The sequence below is a fragment of the Coregonus clupeaformis genome, chromosome 11 (genome assembly GCF_020615455.1).
Source record: "Coregonus clupeaformis isolate EN_2021a chromosome 11, ASM2061545v1, whole genome shotgun sequence".
NCBI lineage: Eukaryota > Metazoa > Chordata > Actinopteri > Salmoniformes > Salmonidae > Coregonus > Coregonus clupeaformis.
The window spans coordinates 49764604-49786358 of NC_059202.1; the positions used below are offsets into that span (position 1 = coordinate 49764604).

The following is a 21755-nucleotide window of genomic DNA, read 5'->3' on the forward strand; positions in this document are numbered from 1 at the left end:
TGATAGAGATGCAGGGGGAAACCATCATATTAAAGGGGCATTTCAAAGCATTTTGCATGATCATGAGACTTTGCCAGGAAGGAAACAAAGGCTTGCCAGTGGGATAGCAATGAGGCCTATTTGCAAAATATGATATTCTGAGACCATATTAACGATGGATATCAAAAAATGTATTTGAGTAAAATTTCCCCTTAATGTGGTGCCATTTCAGTTTTATAAACTACTGTGGGTATACTATCATTGATCAGCAGAAGGGGACATACTCTGAGGGGTCAGACGGTTGGCCTCTTAACAGATGTGAGTTTCTTGGCTCACCATTCGTCAGCCATATGGAAATGTCACAGAGCAATAATAAAAAATTATCATCTCCGTCTCTCAGGCCTGTGGTGGAAAATGCCACATTTACATATGAACACAAAGGGCCAGACTCTTCGCATCAGGAGCAGATGCTCTCTCAACCTCTGATCACACTACAGAAGGAGAGAGAGCAAGAGAGAGAGAGAGAGAGAGAGAGAGAGAGAGAGAGAGAGAGAGAGAGAGAGAGAGAGAGAGAGAGAGAGAGAGAGAGAGAGAGAGAGAGAGAGAAAGAGAAGAGAGAAGACTAGGTAATGTGAAGATATGTCATGTGCATTTTTTCAAACATCTCATTTAGTAGATTATTGACCTCGCAGATTGGCAGATTAGCAGAATATTTTCCCCTTCATCTTCCTCTTTTTCTTCCTGTTAAAAGCAGGGGATGCACAGCCTGACAGACGTACCACAGGCTTTTATTTGAACAGGAACAGTAAATCAGGTGGATGGACAGGGAGGAGGAGGTAACAGCAGGGAATGAATGGCTAATGGGTGTCATGGCAGACATACTGTCGACACACAACCTCTGATCAGTCCTCAGAGGATTGGGATGATAGGGGGGAGGAAAAAAGGGGGGAGGAAGGAGTGGTGGGTGTGGAGAGGGGATGGGGAAGGGAGTGAAGATACAGGGATGGGGTTGGGGTAGAAGAGAGGAAGGATTAGGATAGGGAAGAGATGGACAGGGGAAACGGGGGGAAGGTCGGGGTTATGCAGTCGACACTGGAGGATTGAGAAAGGGGGATGACGGAAAGGAGACGGAGGGAGGGAAAGGTTGTAGGTTTAAAGAGGGCAGCTGCTGTTTCGGTGGTAACGATCACCAATAAACACACAGATAATATGATTCTGTTGCCATGAACATTTTACATTTTTAGTCATTTAGCAGACGCTCTTATCCAGTGAGTGCATACATTCTTTTTTTAGGGGCTCGTGGTAATGACTGGAATCAGTAGAATGGTATCAAATACATCAAACACATGGTTTCCAGGTGTTTGATGCCATTCCATTTGCTCTGTTCCGGACATTATTATGAGCCGTTCTCCCCTCAGCAGCCTCCACTGGTGCTAGCACATTTCATGCTTTTATTTCACATTGGGACAGTAATGATCCTGTTTGTTATTTTCTCATCTGTATGATTGCCTTTTAATCACTAGGTGGCAGTAAAGGCTAGAATACAAATCTATCATCCACACTGTATGATGAGATGACAGTCTACAAATGGCTATTACCATCTATAAGATACTGTATAAGGATTAGAGGACAATAGCCACCTTTTTGGGTTAAAGTTATGATTGTTTTCGTTCATTCATATCCACATAAGAATACTTGCTGGTCCAATTGCTGGTGAGGGAAGTTTTCCTTTTAAGACCATCCATTTAGTTCTCTCTATGCATCCAGGAAGATTTTAATAGCTGTTAGATCAACTGCTACAATTACTGAGAAAGCATCCATGAAATAATTACGCCCAATGAATTTACCATCCAGTAGAGAGAGAGAGAAGGCAAAGTGAACAGAAGGCAAAGTGTCCTTGCCAAACGGAGAAGTGGTCCAAGAGCCACCCACCAGACGTCCTTGCTTCCTGACACCAGTGTAGTGTAGTGTGTGTGTATGTGTGTGATGGCACACCAGATGGTCTGTGTGTTCACTCCCAATTACACCCATACATACAGTGCATGACCATAATGGAAACGGAAGGGTCAACAAGTGAACGCCAACAGATATAGCTGAACTGTCACGTTTCATCAGGACTCTCTCTTTCTCTATCTCTCTTCTCACACCTTATCTCTCTCCCTGTCTGTGTATGACTCTTTCTCTCTCTCTTACTCCCTCTCGTTCTCTCTCTCTCCCCTTCCGCTCTCCTCTTCCTGTCTCTCTCCTCCTCTCTCAGCCCCCCGCATCTCTCTGATTCAGAGGGGTTGGGTTAAATGCGGAAGACACATTTCGGTTGAATCCATTCAGTTGTGCAACTGACTAGGTTTCCCCTTTTCCTTCCCTGTCTCTCTCTCCAGTTTACTGTGAGGCTAGCAGCATACTTCAGACTCTACGGTTGACTTAATACTTTCACTGCATTGCATAGGTTGCCCGCATCCTTTAGCTCGCAGCATGGGGTGGTGTTGTCTCACACTGTGCTACCCTGGGATCTGTGTGTATTTGGAGCGACTACTCCTACCTGTTCCTGTTCCCGTTCCTGTCAGGGAGTGTCTGGGCCCTGAGGGGGCTTGTAAACTGACGTGTGTTTTAATTTCACCCAAGTTCCCTCATCTAGCCCTTCATCCAAAAACATGTCCCAGGTATAAGCACCCCAAAATGCACTCCTCTCACACATGCTCACAGACCTCCATCCCCCAGTACATAGAGTGCAGTGGAATCAGAAGTGATGAGAGATCCAGAGCGAGAGATCCAGCACGTACCCCTCACCAACCCACACACCTTATCTCCCAGTTCTGTGAAGGTGTGAAATCATCGTCATTGAAATCCTCATTGATGCTTATTCCCATTGCCATGGAGTTGGTCTGTGGTGGAGCAAAACACACTGCTACTATGACACTTTATCGTAGTGTAATATAATATAATGTTTATGGAGCCATTTTGTAGCACTTACTGTATCATGCCTTCATAAGATTGGTTTTATCATAGAATTTGCAACGCTGCATTTGCTTCCATTGCATTGCTGTTTAAGAACAGTCCAAATATTAAAAGAGTCAGAATGAAGTTTTACAAAGATAGAATGGACATCAAAGCAGATCATTATATTTTATTCATTCATTATATTTCACGTTGCTTGGAAATTCTTTCTTTCACTAAGTGGAGAAACTTAAATAGAAATGAAAAGAGAAATAAATTGTTAGTAAAAACCTTGAAACTGTTTTAGAATAAGAACACAAAACACTTTTCAATACTGTCACAAAGTGGAAGAGTTTGGCAGACCTTGTGCTGCTCATATAACCAACATAAACCAAAATACCAGAATGATACAGTACATCGAGGGGTACTTATCTTACACTCCAAAGTCCATTTACATCTGAAAGTTTCCAGAGCACTGTATGGTTTCATTTAGTTCAAAAAAGTGACATTTCAGAAACACACAACTATATAGCTGACAAATGAAAACCATCAAAATTTGAACTCATGAGCAACTTCTTGTCCTGTTAGTTACAATAATGTACAATGTTCACAGCAAAGAAAAAACTAATACAAACAAAAAATGTATATATATTCTATAGAAGTAGTCTATATTGAACACAGCTCTCTCAACAAGTCAAACCTTCTCATGCACAGTTCTGCCTCTGAGGCTCTTAAAGGGAAAGTCCATCGAATTTTGTAATTAACTATCCCTTTAAGCTCCTCTAGCAGTGGTTTTCTGTACAGTCAATTAGAGTATATATTTACAAATTCAACAACTAATCATTTTTTTTATATATACGTAAAACTTGATGCAAGTTAAGAAAAAAAAATCTTGATCCCATCCTTTTCACGTCAAAGGCCGTCAAATGTAGTTAGTATAAGTGACTAGCATGAATATTATCCCCTCAACACGCACGCACGCACACACACCGCAGAAATATGATCAAAAACTTAGTAGATGACCCAAACCTTTGAAAAAATGTATAGAGCTTTGACCGTGTCCAATATGGCAACCCTAAGCCGCTTATCTGAGGGAGAAGCATTTTGAAGCTTTTCAAAAGATGACTATATGAATTATTCCTTCATTTATGGAGTCCTCCATCCTTCCATCCTTCCTAGCTGAACCCATCATCCCCAGAGTGTGACTTCACGGTGCTATTGCTTTATGGGCGTTCCATTCACTGAACTCTGGGTAAAACTGTCTTTTTGTGAATTAATCTAAACTGAACTGAATCAGAGTTCTGTATTAAAAGGCACAGTACTGCTGAAGGCCACCCAGCACCACAAATAAACGCAACATTTTTTTAAAGAAAAGCAAAAGAAAAGCTGGAGTTGGATGTCAGTACATGCACTTTGGGTCTCACAGAAAGAGCCATAAGGTCACCGTCAGGTCATGTGATGTGCAACCACAGGAAGTAAGGTCACATGCAGGTCAAAGGTTATGATGATGTCATGATAGCATGCAGCGCTTCAGCAGTTGCAGTGATCAAAAGAAAGGTGACATGTGAGGACCAGTGGAGGCTGGTGGCTTCCTGGTGTTTGATACCGTTCCGTTAATTTAATTTGAGCTATTACGATGAGCCTCCGATTTAAAGTGACACCAGCATCCCCTGGCGAGGGCGTGGATGCAGCGACTGATGTAACTTGATTGAGCCTGCTTGGAGTCTGAAGTGTAGATTCACTGTACATAATCCTGCACTGTAAATTCAACTGTATGTACTGTACAAACAGCCCCCATCTTGCAAAAAGACATAGAATAATAGTCATACATTTAGTAAAACGTTTCACCACCATGTCGTCAAAGACACTGATGCCTCTTTATGGCTGCCCTGAAGGGCAAAGTACCTCTAACATACACAATAATATCAATATAATGATTGACCGGAAAAACAATATGGCAAACACAAATAATTCAAATGTGTACCACATTGTAGTCCAAGATAGCTAGACAATAGCTTCAATGTAATAATATACTAATTTGTGTTAATATATGGTTGTACATAATTTCAGGAAGATGTCCGGTTCTAAGTGTCGCTACTAAATCAATAGGCTACAGAGAATAAAACAGTTGGAACAGTCTCCACAATCCATCCACAAATTCAATGATTTCCAAATGATAACGTACAATCCTCTAGTAGTATCCTGCAGCATTGCGTTAGTGTAGAGAATCTCACACGTGTCTCTTATGTGTCTCTTAATAAGTCTCCTGTGTTTGTGACTGTAGTGTGCGGATGGGAGGGGCATGTGATGACAACAAGCCACAAGGTGATCTGAGGAACAGCCCTGTGAAAATGGCGAATGGAACAGTCACTGGAGCGCCCCTACAGGTCTGGATGTCCAAATGTATGGCTACACAAACCTATGGGCCTGGCTGTCTAGCCAGCTGGCTACAAAGGAGTTCAGTTTACTGCAGCACCACCTACTGGCCAGGCTGCCTATCCCTCCACCTGGCTGACCCACTGACCAACCAGCTGGCTACACAAAGGAGTTCATAGCGGAGGTATTAACAGGGGACGGGGCCTCAGAGCTTTCGTGACCCCCAGCAGTGTCCCTGGCGGAGCTCTTTCCGCTATACTGTCCGATAAAAGACCCATCCTCGTTGAACTGGCCGTCTCCACCATCGCCGCCGTAGTCTACTAAACTGTCGTCACTGTTGTCCCTGTGCACCGTCCCGTTAGACGGTGTGCGGCTCCCTTTTAACGGCTTATGGTCCTCAGTGTCACTAGGAGAAAACGACATGCAGGTGAAATGATGATAGAATGACGTAAACAAGGAGTTTAGTGTATGGCCTTTTTTTTAGATGGAGCGCTGAAGTATTTCCAATTACTTTTACTACCATTACCCAAGTATTGGAAAGAAAGATAGCCTAAGGCCTGGATTCAAATGTGTCTAATTCTAGAAAAAGAGTTAAACATATATTACTTCACATCTTATGAAAATATTAGTTTATATCCTGAATTGGGTTGAAATTTGGACTCAGAAGGCTACTTCTGACAGTGGATGTTAACAGTATCAGAATGTTTATTTGATCTTGCCCCAAGTCAAAAAAAAATGATGTGAGCGATGTGTTGGTTTTCATCACACACCAGGGGAATACAGGCAAAATCATCCACATTCCAAATTCCCCCTGAAACCATGACATGAGGTGGAAAATAATACATATGTGCTGTATTGCTAGACATAAATGTTTCTCCCCAACAAAGGTTGCAATGAAAAACTGAAAATCCAAAGATTGTCAGCCAAACGTCCCCAAGCAGAAATAACAAATAATCACAATTTTGCAAACAAATGAAGAAACTGCAAAGAAAGCTTTCTTTGAGGATTAACATTAGTTAGTCAACATTCAAATCGATGTCAGATGATGATTCATGATAGTGAATAGCAGGTGGACTCTCTTTCATAAAGCCTTCATAATGCTATCGCTCTTTTATTACACCTGTTATAGCCATTCATAACAGGTTATGTCAGCTAATAAAGCATTACTTAACAACACTCCAACGTCATCAGGATGCTATCTTGCCACAGATGAATGACTGAAAGCACTGCATTGGACACCAAAAGTCCTATGATGATAAATGATGATACCACTATGTAGGCTTTATGACAGTTCGTGACAGTTTATAGCACAGATAAGGACAGTGGTGTACTCTGGGGTGGTTTTACAGCAGGCCTTTTTCTCCAAGTGGCAGTAAGTACTGTTTATCAGACAGATATCACAGTCTAGCAGCCCTTCGGTCACTCCTCTCATGCCAGTCTTGCAGTACCCTTCCTTACCTTGCCTGACACCTATATGCCCCAATAAACAGAGTGCAGGAGGAACAGATAAAGTGATCAGACAGAGAGAGATAATCACTAACCCCTCACCAGCGTGCACACACTCGCACACACAAGCATGTACGCACACATGCACACACACACACACACACACACACACACACACACACACACACACACACACACACACACACACAGGATCACTTGATATGCTATGAGTATAAATATAATCTTTCATGGCAGAATTGACAGTCTTTTACTAAGTTTTAAAATGGGAATAATGTATTCAACTGCAGACAGAACAAGTACTGCAGTGCAGATGAGACAAGCCTGCATTTGTGTATTGCATGGTTGGTAACCCATCAGTGTTTTCATGTGTGTTTTACTGTGCCCTTCTGTGTATAAGCATACAGCACCCACACATCCATCCAAACATAGCAGTATGTATCTTTCTTTAACATCACATTTCACCCCTGTAAGTGTAGACACTGGCGTTCAAGGTCAATAGTTACATCATAGATACAGTACAGGACTTATGCAAGCCTGCAGTCAAACCAGAACAGCTCAGTGGAGTTAGATTAGTATTTATTGACATAAAGCTCCATGGTTGGAATAATGGCATGGATGGAAAGTTTTATATCTCTTCACAAAGGCACTCTATATCATACATTTAGACTTGTGATATATTGTCTAATACTTGTTATTTGAACAATATAAACTGTTATATTGTCTATTATTTTGCTATTTGAATTTTTTTTTAACAGATTTAGCTTATTAGGGTGTCTCTCATGTTATGATCATAAACTAGATAGAGTTATAATGTGGACAGAATAAGAATAGCCTTTTGCCTTGTTTAATCTTTAAATAACATCTTTCAGCACTAGAATGTACAGTACACTCAGGGCTGGCCTTTTAACTCCAACATGCTGATAGCTTCATACTGGATTACTTATACTGTACATATCTATGATTTCATCCAAGACATTATTGCCTACAGCGAGTTTTATATACGATCTTCATCACGCCATGCATATCACACAACATTATATATCCATCATTCTATATACACTACATGGCCAAAAGTATGTGGATAACTCTTCAAATTAGTGGATTCGGCTATTTCAGCCACACCCTGTTGCTGACAGGTGTATAAAATATTGGTGGAGGAGGGAAAATGGTCTGGGGCTACAGCATACAATGGCATTCTAGATGATTCTGTGCTTTCAACTTTGTGGAAACAGCTTGGTGAAAGCCCTTTCCAGTTTCAGCATGACAATGCCCCTGTGAACAAAGCGAGGTCCATACAGAAATGGTTTGTCGAGATCGGTGTGGAAGAACTTGACTGGCCTGCACAGAGCCCTGACCTCAACCCCATCGAAAACCATTGGGATGAATTGGAACGCCGACTGCGAGCCAGGCCTAATCGCCCAACATCAGTGCCTGACTTCACTAATGCTCTTGTGGCTGAATGGAAGTCCCTGCAGCAATGTTCCAACATCTAGTGGAAAGCCTTCCCAGACGAGCAGGTGTCCACATACTTTTGGTCGTGTAGTGTATTTATTTGTTACATGATAGATAGAATGTATATTATAGAACATATTTATGTTTAAATACATGATACAAAAAGTAATAATATCAAATATAAGAAGAAAAAAAAAAACATATAAATTGGAAAAAAGCTGGACCAGTACAAAATAATGATGCTATACATAATAAGTAAAGTGCTTCATTTTTCTTAATATCTGCGTTGGAAAAGCAAGCAGCCTAGAAAACAGTTAGAAGACGCTATAGCAAGCATAACTATATTACTGCAGTTAGTTAGTCAGAGCTTATATCAACTGGGATGAGTATCCTTACGGTACAGTATGCTTATGTATGCAAATATTAATTTATTAAGTATGTACGCACAGTATATTGCATAATACAAAAGCTACTGTATATTTATATGCATAATGTATTCGTTACAAGGTATCAATTTTGTTATAAATGAGAACTTAGTGGGACAGGTATCTATGCATGCCAGCTTGGAATACTGCAAATTAATTTTATAAAATATTCCTGACAGTTCTAGGGAAAACTTTTAAATGTCCCCGAAAAACCTAAACCCCTAAAACTTAGACCTGAATAATACTGTATATCCTGCTTATCGAATGATGCAACACAGTCAAACACACTACAATATCAATCTGGCGACTGGCGGGCACACAAGCCACCAACACACTAAGCAGAGAAGAATCCCTCCCCGTCCCTGTCCCAACCTCTTCCATAAGAAGAGGCTTGTGCTTTACAGGTCTGCACTGCCAGAATCCCTGTTAGAACGATGGTGGTCCCGCGGCAGGTGGAGGTCAGCTGTAAGGATGAGGAGGCCAGAGCTCCTGCCTTGCTGAGAAGAACCAGGTCTGGGGAGTGAGCAGGGGCTTGGTGGGGTGGTTGGGGGGGGAATTGGGGCCCCACAGGCTCCAGGAGAGTCATGTTTCTCACCTGTATTCCCCGAAAGTACAGTCATCCTCTTTCATGGGCTGGAACTCTGGGTCCGTGTGTGCGTCCTCCTTTTCTTTCACTGTGGGAAGAGATTAATCAAATGTGTCTTCTACTATGGCCTAAGATGGGTGATGGATCTGGGTGATGGGTGATGGATCTGGGTGATGGGTGATGGATATGGAGGCGACAGCATGTGTACGTGTATGTGTGTGCTTGCTTGCATGTGTGTATACATGCGTGCGTATGTGTCCAAACCAAAAGTACCCACCTGGGTATTTTCCTCCCTTGTTTCTCTGTATGAAGCAGATGATGAGGAGGACGAGGATGAGGAGAGCGATGGCACACATCAGGCCGATGAACCAGCCCTGAGTAGCGATGTCCACCTGTCGGGCTGCCATAGCTGGTCAGGCACAGAGGGAAGAAATTAAATATCAGAAAACTGTTAATGACTGGCCTGTTGCTTTAAATGAGGAAGGTAATATAGGAAACATATAGTTCCTGTACTGTAGTATAATGAAAATGTAATGGACAATAAAGTTTTGTTATCTTAACTTCTCAGTGTTTATCAGACATCCACTATTGTAATCACAGCTATAGTGCCTTGCAAAAGTATTCATCCCCCTTGGCGTTTTTCCTATTTTGTTGCATTACAACCTGCAATTTAAATGGATTTTTATTTGAATTTCATGTAAAGGACATACACAAAATAGTCCAAATTGGTGAAGTGAAATGAAAATAATTACTTGTTTAAAAAATTCAAAAAAATTAATAACGGAAAAGTGGTGCATGCATATGTGTCATGAGCACTCTCTCTCCCTGGTAGCAACATTAATTGCATTCAATTATCTTCCACTCTGCTCACCTCCCTCTCTCTACTCAGCCTAACTAGCTCCACCTGCCCTGCTCTGCTCTTGTTACCTGGCCAGCTGCACTGCATTTCCCACTCACCATCCTCACCTTGCCTCACTCTGTTCTAATTACTCTGCCAGCTGAACTGCATTTCCCCACTACCTCTCCCAGTATATCAAGCCCTGGTTTTCAGCCAAGCCCTGTCAGATCGTCTTCAAACCCGGACCAGTAACCTGCCTGTCTGCGCTCTGACTCCTGTTTGTGATACCGATCCTTTCTTGACTGCCTCCTTGTTCTACTGCCCCGCCTATCCCAACCTGCCTTCTGGACCTCGACTACTCTCCGATCTTCAGCCCCTCCGGTAACTTCGTTTCTGCCTTCTGTCTCTCACCACGATATTTGCCCAGCCCTGATCTGTACTTCTGCCTGCCATTCATATTGCTGTTGTGTGTGTGTGTCCCCCAGGTCTCCGACCACCAGATGAGCGTGCCCAGACGTTTCACCACCCTCAGCCCGATACGCCGCTCCATCACTGGGGAACACACACACTAAGCACTTGGACTGGACACCCCCGGACATTTGGTGACCCCCGGAGCACAGGTACCCACAGGAGGACCCTGAAAGACCCCTGACACCCCTGGGACTCCTCTTCCCGCCTGTAACCTTGAATAAAGAACTCTGAATTTGAACTTGCGCTCTTGGGTCCTCTTCTGTTCTTGACAGAACGATCTGACCATCATGGACCCAGCGCACTCCTGACCACGATGGAGGAAGAGCCAGAGAGGACTGCCCTACAGCGACTGGAACGCTCTGAGGGAGACATAAATCGGATGGCTGGCGACATCGCTTCCCTTCTCCAGCTATTCAACCAGCAGCAACAACAGTTCCAACTGCAGCAACAACAGCTAGCCCAAGCCCTGCAACTACTCTCAAGCCCGGCTACTCCACCTGCACCCCCCTGGTCCTTTTGTTCCTGTACCACCGATACTCCTTCATCCCTCCGCTGGAGGTCCCAATGCTGCAGGCCCGGCAGTGCTGCCACCAGATCCCCACGCTCCTGAACCAAGGATTGGGAACCGGAAGCGTTTTGATGGCAACCAGAAGCAAGTAAGACCATTCTTGAGCAGCTGCCGAATCCAGTTTGCACTACAGCCCAGGACTTTCTCAACAGAGGGAGCCAAGGTGGGGTATGTCATCACACATCTCACCGGTCGAGCTCGGTTGTGAGGGACAGCGAATTCGACCGGCAAACCCCAGCCTGTGCCTCCTTCAGTGCCTTTGAGGAGGAGATGTTAAAGGTCTTTGACCTAGGCTCGCCAACAGCCGAAGCGTCACAAGCTCTGCTCACCATCCGTCAGGGCAATCGGACAGTGGCAGACTTCTCCATTGACTTTCGTACCCTGGCCAGTCAAAGCTCGTTTTAACCCAGAGGCACTGGTGCAAGCCTTCCTCCATAGCCTGGCGGACTATATCAAGGACGAGCTTGTTTCCCATGACCCGCCCTCAACGCTTTGATGCCGCCATTGACCTTGCCGTTCGCATTGACCGCCGTATACAGACCCGGAGGAGGGAGAAGGGCCGTCTCAGTCAACCTGCCATCCGTACTCGGGTCGATACCGCTTCTGTCCAGCCCCTGCCTGTCAAGTCCCATAGCCAACTCAATCAGCCTGAGCCCATGGAGATTGGCCGTGCCTCTCTGACTCCCGAGGAGCGTCGGCGCCGTCCTAAGCTCCAACCTTTGCCTCTACTGTGGTGGCGAGAATCACCGTGTCGCTACTTGTCCGGCAAAAGCCGCAGCTCACCAGGTGTAGGGGAGATCCGGGTGAGCTCAACAAGCCTTCAGTCTCCCTCCATCCGAAAGACCCTGCTTCATCTCCCCTTCAGCTTTCTGACAAGACTCATACATTGGCCGCCCTTGTGGATTCCGAGCCGAAGCAAACATCATGGACCCTGAGCTTGCACAGCAACTGGGCGTGAACCATCATCAACTGACACAACCCATTCCTGCATCGAGCCCTGGATGGGCATCATCTTGGCACTGTCACTCATATCTCCGCCCCTGTGACAATCCTGCTGTCAGGAAACCACCAGGAGTCCATCCAGTTTCACCTCCTACACTCACCTGGCCAACCACTCATTCTTGGATACCCGTGGCTCCGTCCAGCACAACCCCCCACATCGACTGGGAGACAGGAACAGTCCGTGAGTGGGGAAGGAGTTGTCACCAGACCTGTTTAAGGGGGGCCACCCTGCCCGTTCACCGGGAAGGATCTAGCGCTACCTCCGACATATCCAATGTTCCGGCCTGTTACCACAGCCTGAAAGAGGTGTTCAACAAATCCAAGGCGACATCTCTACCCCCACACAGACCCTATGACTGCGCGATTGATCTCCTGCCTGGCACAGCACCTCCCAAGGGTCGTCTGTATTCACTGTCAGCCCCCGGAAAGAAAGGCCATGGAGGACTACATTAATGACTCTCTTGCCTCCGGGATAATTAGACCGTCGTCTTCCCCGCAGGAGCCGGGATTCTTCTTTGTCGGCAAGAAGGACGGTTCTCTTCGTCCATGCATAGATTACCGGGGTCTGAACGACATCACGGTTAAGAATCGCTACCCACTGCCCTTACTTTCGTCTGCCTTCGAACTGCTGCAGGGAGCCACTGTATTCACTAAGCTGGACCTTCGCAATGCCTACCATCTGGTGCGGATGAGGGAGGGAGACGAATGGAAGACAGCGTTCAACACACCAACCGGCCACTATGAATATCTCGTCATGCCCTTCGGCCTCACCAATGCCCCAGCAGTTTTTCAAGCCCTAGTGAATGATATCCTCAGGGACATGCTAAATACGTTCGTATTTGTGTACCTTGACGATATTTTAATATTCTCAAAGACTCTGTCAGAACACACACTTCCACGTCCGGTTGGTCCTGCGCCGCCTGCTGGAGAACTCTCTTTTCGTGAAGGCAGAGAAGTGCGAGTTCCATGCCAAGACCGTTTCATTCCTGGGGTATGTGGTGACCGAGGGCAGCATTCAGATGGATCTCACGAAGGTGTCGGCTGTCACTTCCTGGCCAGTTCCTGAGTCTCGGAAGAAGTTGCAACAGTTCCTGGGCTTTGCCAACTTTTATAGGAGATTCATCAGAAACTATAGCACAGTGGCTGCACCCTCACGGCGCTAACCAGCACTAAACAACCGTACCAATGGACATCAGCTGCTGATAAGGCCTTCAATATCCTCAAGACATGTTTCACTTCTGCTCCCATCCTCCAGATGCCAGATGCAGCAAGGCAGTTTGTGGTGGAGGTAGATGCTTCGGACGTGGGAGTGGGTGCAGTGCTTTCTCAAAGAGCAGCTGAGGATGGCAAGATGCACCCCTGTGTGCCTTCTACTCCCGTCGGCTAACCCCTGCCGAATGCAACTACGACATTGGGAACCGCGAGCTGTTGGCTGTCAAGCTCGCCCTTGAAGAATGGCGGCACTGGTTAGAGGGGTCAAAGGAACCATTCGTAGTGTGGACAGACCACAAGAACCTGGAGTATATCCAAACAGCCAGGAGGCTGAACTCCCGTCAACAGCGGTGGTCTCTGTTCTTTACGCGCTTCAATTTCACGCTCTCCTACCGCCCGGGATCTCGCAACATCAAACCTGATGCTCTTTCCCGGATGTTTCAGAAGGGACGAGACCACCGCCATGACAGCTCCCATTCTTCCCAGCCACTTGAGTCGTAGCGGCCCTCACCTGGGAGATCGAGAAGCAGGTCATGGAGGCTCTTCGGGACCAGCCAGGTCCAAGCACCAGCGCCCCCAACCGTCTGTTTGTTCCAGCAAATCTCAGGTCACCTGTGATTCAGTGGGGGCACGAATCCCCGTCCTGGCCTGTCATCCCGGCATCACTCGCACCCTTCATCTGGTCCGCCAGCGGTTCTGGTGGCGGGGGATGAGACGGGATGTCCGAGAATTCATCCGAGCTTGTCCCACTTGTAACCGAAACAAGACTCCCAACCAGCCTCCTGCTGGGTTGCTGCAACCCCTACTCATACCCAAGAGGCCCTGGTCCCACGTTTCACTGGACTTTGTTACGGGCCTTCCGCCCTCTGACGGACACACAGTCATCCTTACCATTGTTGACCGCTTTAGTAAGATGACCCACTTCGTGCCCCTTCCCAAACTACCCTCTGCTAAAGAGACCTCCCAGGTGGTCCTGGAACATGTGTTTCGTATCCATGGCCTACCCCAGGATATAGTGTCAGACCGGGGCCCGCAATTCTCAGCAACCTTTTGGAAGGAGTTCTGTCATCTCCTTGGGGCCACCGCCAGCCTATCGTCTGGATTCCACCCGCAGTCAAACGGCCAGACTGAACGCATGAACCAGGAGCTGGAGAAGGCACTGAGGTGTGTGGCTTCCCAAAATCCCCCGGGCCTGGGCTCAACACCTGCTCTGGGTGGAATATGCCCATAATTCACTCACCAGTTCCTCCACCGGGCTCTCCCCCTTTCAGTGTGTCTACGGGTATCAACCTCCACTGTTTGCCAGCCAGGAGGCGGATGCCACCTGTCCGTCTGCTCTTGCGTATGCCCGCCGCTGCCGCCGCACTTGGGCCCAGGCTCGCACTGTGCTCCTGAAGTCTGGAACCAGCTACGCCGTCGGTGCCAACCGACGGAGGACCCCAGCACCTACTTACCGGGTTGGTCAGAAGGTCTGGCTGTCTGCCGGGATCTGCCGCTGCGGGTTGTATCACGAAAGCTGGCCCCCGCTTCGTTGGTCCTTTTCCTGTGCAGAAAGTCATCAGTCCAACGGCGGTCCGACTTCAGTTGCCCGCTTCCATGCGGGTCCACCCCACCTTCCACGTCTCCAAGGTCAAGCCGGTCCATGAAAGTCCCCTGGTCCCTGCAGCTCCGGCGCCACCTCCTCCGGCGCCTCGTAGATGGCGGTCCTGTCTTCACCGGTCCGGCGGCTGCTCCGCTCTAGGCGAAGGGGTAGGGGTCTCCAGTACCTCGTTGATTGGGAGGGATATGGTCCAGAGGAGAGGACCTGGATCCCGGCCAGGAGGATAGTGGACCGGACCCTTATCACTGACTTCCACCGACTACATCCTGATCAGCCTGCAATCCGTAGGGGCCGTCCAAGAGGGTTCCTAGCCGTCCGGCCCGCCCTGCTCCTGTCTCAGTGCCTGTCCTGTCTCCCGACCGTGACCCTCCAGCTCCTTCTGAGGATGAGGAGATTCACTCGGACCGCTCGGAGGAGTTCTGACCCGCCGCCTGCTCCCCTCCACCCTCCCGGCATGATGTTGTTCTTGGGACTTCTGGGGCCGTCCCCTTGGGGGGGGGTCCTGTCATGAGCACTCTCTCTCCCTGGTAGCAACATTAATTGCATTCAATTATCTTCCACTCTGCTCACCTCCCTCTCTCTACTCAGCCTAACTAGCTCCACCTGCCCTGCTCTGCTCTTGTTACCTGGCCAGCTGCACTGCATTTCCCACTCACCATCCTCACCTTGCCTCACTCTGTTCTAATTACTCTGCCAGCTGAACTGCATTTCCCACTACCTCTCCCAGTATATCAAGCCCTGGTTTTCAGCCAAGCCCTGTCAGATCGTCTTCAAACCCGGACCAGTAACCTGCCTGTCTGCGCTCTGACTCCTGTTTGTGATACCGATCCTTTCTTGACTGCCTCCTTGTTCTACTGCCCCGCCTATCCCAACCTGCCTTCTGGACCTCGACTACTCTCCGATCTTCAGCCCCTCCGGTAACTCGTTTCTGCCTTCTGTCTCTCACCACGATATTTGCCCAGCCCTGATCTGTACTTCTGCCTGCCATTCATATTGCTGTTGTGTGTGTGTGTTTCCCCCAGGTCTCCGACCACCAGATGAGCGTGCCCAGACGTTTCACCACCCTCAGCCCGATACGCCGCTCCATCACTGGGGAACACACACACTAAGCACTTGGACTGGACACCCCCGGACATTTGGTGACCCCCGGAGCACAGGTACCCACAGGAGGACCCTGAAAGACCCCTGACACCCCTGGGACTCCTCTTCCCGCCTGTAACCTTGAATAAAGAACTCTGAATTTGAACTTGCGCTCTTGGGTCCTCTTCTGTTCTTGACACATATGTATTCACCCCCTTTGCTATGAAGCCCCTAAATAAGATCTGGTGCAACCAATTACCTTCAGAAGTCACATAATTAGTTAAATAAAGTCCACCTGTGTGCAATCTAAGTGTCACATGATCTGTCACATGATCTCAGTATATATACACCTGTTCTGAAAGGCCCCAGAGTCTGCAACACCACTAAGCAAGGGGCACAACCAAGCAAGCGGCACCATGAAGACCAAGGGGCTCTCCAAACAGGTCAGGGACAAAGTTGTGGAGAAGTACAGATCAGGGTTGGGTTATAAAAAAAATATCCCACAGAGCACCATTAAATCCACTATTAAAAAATTGAAAGAATATGGCACCACAACAACCCTGCCAAGAGAGGGCCGCCCACCAAAACTCACGGACCAGGCAAGAAGGGCATTAATCAGAGAGGCAACAAAGAGACCAAAGATAACCCTGAAGGAGCTGCAAAGCTCCACAGCGGAGATTGGAGTATCTGTCCATAGGACCACTTTAAGCCGTACACTCCACAGAGCTGGGCTTTACGGAAGAGTGGCTAGAAAAAAGCCATTGCTTAAAGAAAAAAATAAGCAAACACGCTTTGGTGTTCGCCAAAAGGCATGTGGGAGACTCCCCAAATGATGAGACTAAAATTGAGCTTTTTGGCCATCAAGGAAAACGCAATGTCTGGCGCAAACCCAACACCTCTCATCACCCCAAGAACACCATCCTCACAGTGAAGCATGGTGGAAGCAGCATGCTGTGGGGATGTTTTTCATCGGCAGGGACTGGGAAACTGGTCAGAATTAAAGGAATGATGGATGGCGCTAAATACAGGGAAATTATTGAGGGAAACCTGTTTCAGTCTTCCGGAGATTTGAGACTGGGACGGAGGTTCACCTTCCAGCAAGACAATGACCCTAAGCATACTGCTAAAGCAACACTCACGTGGTTTAAGGGGAAACATTTAAATGTCTTGGAATAGCCTAGTCAAAGCCCAGACCTCAATCCAATTGAGAATCTGTGGTATGACTTAATGATTGCTGTACACCAGCGGAACCCATCCAACATGAAGGAGCTGGAGCAGTTTTGCCTTGAAGAATGGGCAAAAATCCCAGTGGCTAGCTGTGCCAAGCTTATAGAGACATACCCCAAGAGACTTGTAGCTGTAATTGCTGCAAAAGGTGGTTCTACAAAGTATTGACTTTGGGGGGGTCAATAGTTATGCACGCTCAAGTTTTCTGTTTTTTTGTCTTATTTCTTGTTTGTTTCACAAGAAAAAATATTTTGCATCTTCAAAGTGGTAGGCATGTTGTGTATATCAAATGATACAACCCCCCCACCCCCAATTTTTTTTATTTTATTCCAGGTTGTAAGGCAACAAAATAGGAAAAATTCCAAAGGGGGTGAATACTTTCGCAAGCCACTGTACTAAAGGATATATGGACCAACAAGTTGTAGAGGAGACATAAGTACATGATAGTTTGAAAATAGGTTTCCAAAGAACCCTTTGTAAGTATTTTATTGTTTGGAAATTGTTACATAGTGTTACTGCAAAAGACAATTGGTATGTTAGTGATGTTATGTTAAACATCTTATCTGTGGAAGTTACAGGCAAATTAATACAGAGCGTATTAAAGACGGTTGACAGCTTGACTTCTACAGTACATGACGCAAACAACATTCACGTCTTCTCTCTCTTTTTCTGCCTCTCAGTCTCTCTCACACACACACACAGAGTACACACACATTACAAACAAACCCAAATGTTAACCACAGTAGGAGAGACAATTAGGTGGATTAATAGATAGTTACACATCAACCTTCTATATTATGTGAATGAGATCCATCACCTATATGAGAATGCTCTTACTGTACGTCTCTCCATAAACAAGACTGTTTTCCCAACTTCAACACAAATATACAAACAGGACGACATCATGCAGGTCAGGAAACTACCAAGTCTACATCTCTACTGAACATGCCTACAGTATGTTTCCATAAGAAATGACTACAACAACAGATATACTGTAGATGCTGTTAATAAACAATGCTGGATTGTAATCCACAGGCACTGAACAGGTACTTGAGTGGTAGAGAATAACACAGCTACCGCATACACACACGTTTCTCAATCTCTCCAACACAACACAGGGCAAGGCAAAGCGAGGCCGGACAGCGACCGGCCAATCGCGTGCTGCCTCACCTGGAATCATCACCAAAAGCTCTTCTGATTGGTGGAGCACCGCTTGGCCGTTGTGACCCTTGGCGACCACGCGCACCCTATAGGACAGGCCCCCCTTTAAGCCCTTCAGCACATAGGCCTGAGAGCCATTTACATACTCTTTCTGCCACTCCTCTTCACCTAGAGAGTTGCAGGACGAAAGATGTATGGTGTACATATTAGGACATCTATTGCAGTCAGTCTAAAGGTGTTCATGTCCTAATATGTACACCGTACACTGATATTGTAAGTTGGGATGGGCTTTTGGTGTTCATGCAAAGATGGTTTTTACTTGTGTATCTACTGAAATGCTATATGCAGAGGTGGAGTAATAGAGATAGTATCACATATGGTATCTATATTAGATATTACTACATCTGTACATTTGTATTATGTTATTTCATGGTGTTCTACGAATGAAGTATGGGGATTACAAATATTTGTGGGATGTGTCTCAGTGAACTGGGTTATTAGACTAAATATTACAACGTGACTCTGAATAGGAAACTGAAAAGCCTCTGAAACTACATTATTGGGATTGAACTGATAGGAATGATGCATCATGCTAATTCACTTTCAGAATATTTTCTAGGTACAGGTGTAAGAGAACCATACTCCACACACTGTGTTTTTTTACCCTCAGTGCTGGTCAATAAAAAACAACTAACGCTAATTCGAAGTCAATCGACATTGCACATTAAACATTATTTTAGACTGTCTATGCTGCTTTTGACTATGAACCATTTGAATAGGTTTGTGCCAACTGTTTAAAGGCAATATTCTGTATTCTGGCCAATCACACGGAGGATATTTGTATTATCCAATCACAGAAATCCGTTTTTATCATATCTGGGCACGAGGCAAAGTAACAGCAGCCAGCCTCATAACTGCCATGTTTTTATACACCTGCAACAGCCAGTCATTGAGTAGGAGTCTCTTGCCACCTATATGTTTAAGTATAACTGATAGAGGAATATCTCTTACTGTTATCGTTCTCTACTATATATTCTACATAAACATTTTTTCCGCTCCCAAGTATTCCCAACTGATCAGTGTTCCGTCCTCTCCCACGGAAGAGCTAACGTTCCTGAATGCCGGAGCTGCTGGATGCACTGAGCACAAGAGAGGAAGACAACAATGAAGCTAAATTCAGTCTATTCACCTTCAGATGATGCGTCTATCTATGCACTCACCTATAGCAGAATATTAGCTTGTAACTCAATATTTACATGCATCTATATCACAACATAGAGTCTATAGATCCAAATCAAAGTGAGATAGACTTCGATTTTCCATTCCAGCTTCAATTACTCTAAAGTCGATCAATAACCTTACGGTTCTTCCATTGTTTATGAGCCGTACAATCAAATTCAAACACTAAAGCCTAAACATTTGCAATACACATTCTATAATACAATGGATGATAACATCAATCCTTGTAAACCATCAATCACAAGAGAAGCAATAATTAGATATACTGCAGTATGACTGGGAATATGACAAGGTCTATAGCAGCTGTACCCTTGTGGAATGGGAGGTGTGTCGGAGGAGACCGTGCTATGGGAGGTGAGGGTTGGGTGTTCCCTGGAACAACATGGAGAGGAATAAGAAACATCACACAACACCACAGACAAAGACACACAACAGACACACAACAGGCAGAGGTAGACAACACAAACCAAAGGCAAAGATTGGCAGTGAGGTTACACAGGTCCATTGGCATGCAGTGGAAGTATGTTTGAGGGGATCAGTTTGAGCAAGGTTCAAACACGCACAATGTCATGCATGGGACAGGCAGCACTAGCCGGACATAGATAAAGACATAGATCAGCAGACACAGGGGGCGAGCTAAAGTCTTCATAACGCAGTTAGAAAATAAGATACAACACAAAACTCTGAAGAGTCTTGAGTCTGTCGTATGGCAAAAGGTGTTGCAGCAGCCAAAGATGCATCACATCATATTTTAATGTCTCTATCCAGCTACAGTGAGCTCTAAAAGTATTCGGACAGTGACACATGTTTTGGTTGTTTTGTCTCTGTACTCCAGCACTTTGGATTGGAAATGGTATCATGTTGGCATCCACATTAATGTTGAAGTGTTTAAAAACATATTATATTCTTATTTACAATAAAATGGACTCCAAAATGGCACAATACATTATTTCCTATTAATTTCAATCGGGCACAAAATAATCTGAAACACAACCAAAACAAACAGCAAATGCATCCAACACATTTGTAGTGTCATGATGTAGCTTGATGTAGATATTTCGTGCTATGAATACAGGACCAAATACTTAACTTTTTACTACTTTAATACACATATACACTACCGGTCAAAAGTTTTAGAACACCTACTCATTCAACAGTTTTTATTTATTTTTACTTTATTTTCTACATTGTAGAATAATAGTGAAGACATCAAAACTATGAAATAACACATATGGAATCATGTAGTAATCAAAAAAGTGTTAAACAAATCAAAATATATTTTCAAATAGCCACCCTTTGCCTTGATGACAGCTTTGCACACTCTTGGCATTCTCTCAGCCAGCTTCACCTGGAATGCTTTTCCAACAGTCTTGAAGGAGTTCCCACATATGCTGAGCACTTGTTGGCTGTTTTTCCTTCACTCTGCGGTCCGACTCATCCCAAACCATCTCAATTTGGTTGAGGTCGGGGGATTGTGGAGGCCAGGCAATCTGATGCAGCACTCCATCACTCTCCTTCTTGGTAAAATAGCCCTTACACAGCCTGGAGGTGTGTTGGGTCATTGTCCTGTTGAAAAACAAATGATAGTCCCACTAAGCCCAAACCAGATGGGATGGCTATCGCTGCAGAATTCTGTGGCAGCCATGCTGGTTAAGTGTGCCTTGAATTCAAAATAAATCACAGACAGTGTCACCAGAAAAGTACCCCCACACCATAACACCTCCTCCTCCATGCTTTATGGTGGGAAATACACATGCAGAGATCATCCGTTCACCCACACCGCGTCTCACAAAGACACAGCGGTTGGAACCAAACATTTCCAATTTGGACACCAGACCAAAGGACAAATTCCACCAGTCTATTGTCCAATGTTTCTTGGCCCAAGCAAGTCTCTTCTTCTTATTAGTGTCCTTTAGTAGTAGTTTCTTTGCAACAAATCGACCATGAAGGCCAGTTGATGTTGAGATGTGTCTGTTACTTGAACTCTGTGAAGCATTTATTTGGGCTGCAATTTCTGAGGCTGGTAACTCTAATGAACTTATCCTCTGCAGCAGAGGTAACTCTGGGTCTTCCATTCCTGTGGCGGTCCTCATGAGAGCCAGTTTCATCATAGCGCTTGATGGTTTTTGCGACTGCAC

General features: G+C 45.6%; 1 protein-coding gene across 1 annotated transcript in view; it reads right to left on the bottom strand.

The window, feature by feature from the left end:
• Positions 1-3088: 3088 nt before the first annotated feature.
• The window catches only part of LOC121577054 (neuronal cell adhesion molecule), a 127090-nt gene continuing 108423 nt past the window's right edge, over positions 3089-21755 (bottom strand). The window contains 7 exon segments of the mRNA XM_041890769.2: positions 3089-5695; positions 9229-9307; positions 9497-9628; positions 18388-18546; positions 19390-19428; positions 19431-19517; positions 19927-19989. Coding sequence (XP_041746703.2) covers positions 5449-5695; positions 9229-9307; positions 9497-9628; positions 18388-18546; positions 19390-19428; positions 19431-19517; positions 19927-19989 — 806 coding nt within the window. The 3' untranslated portion in view covers positions 3089-5448.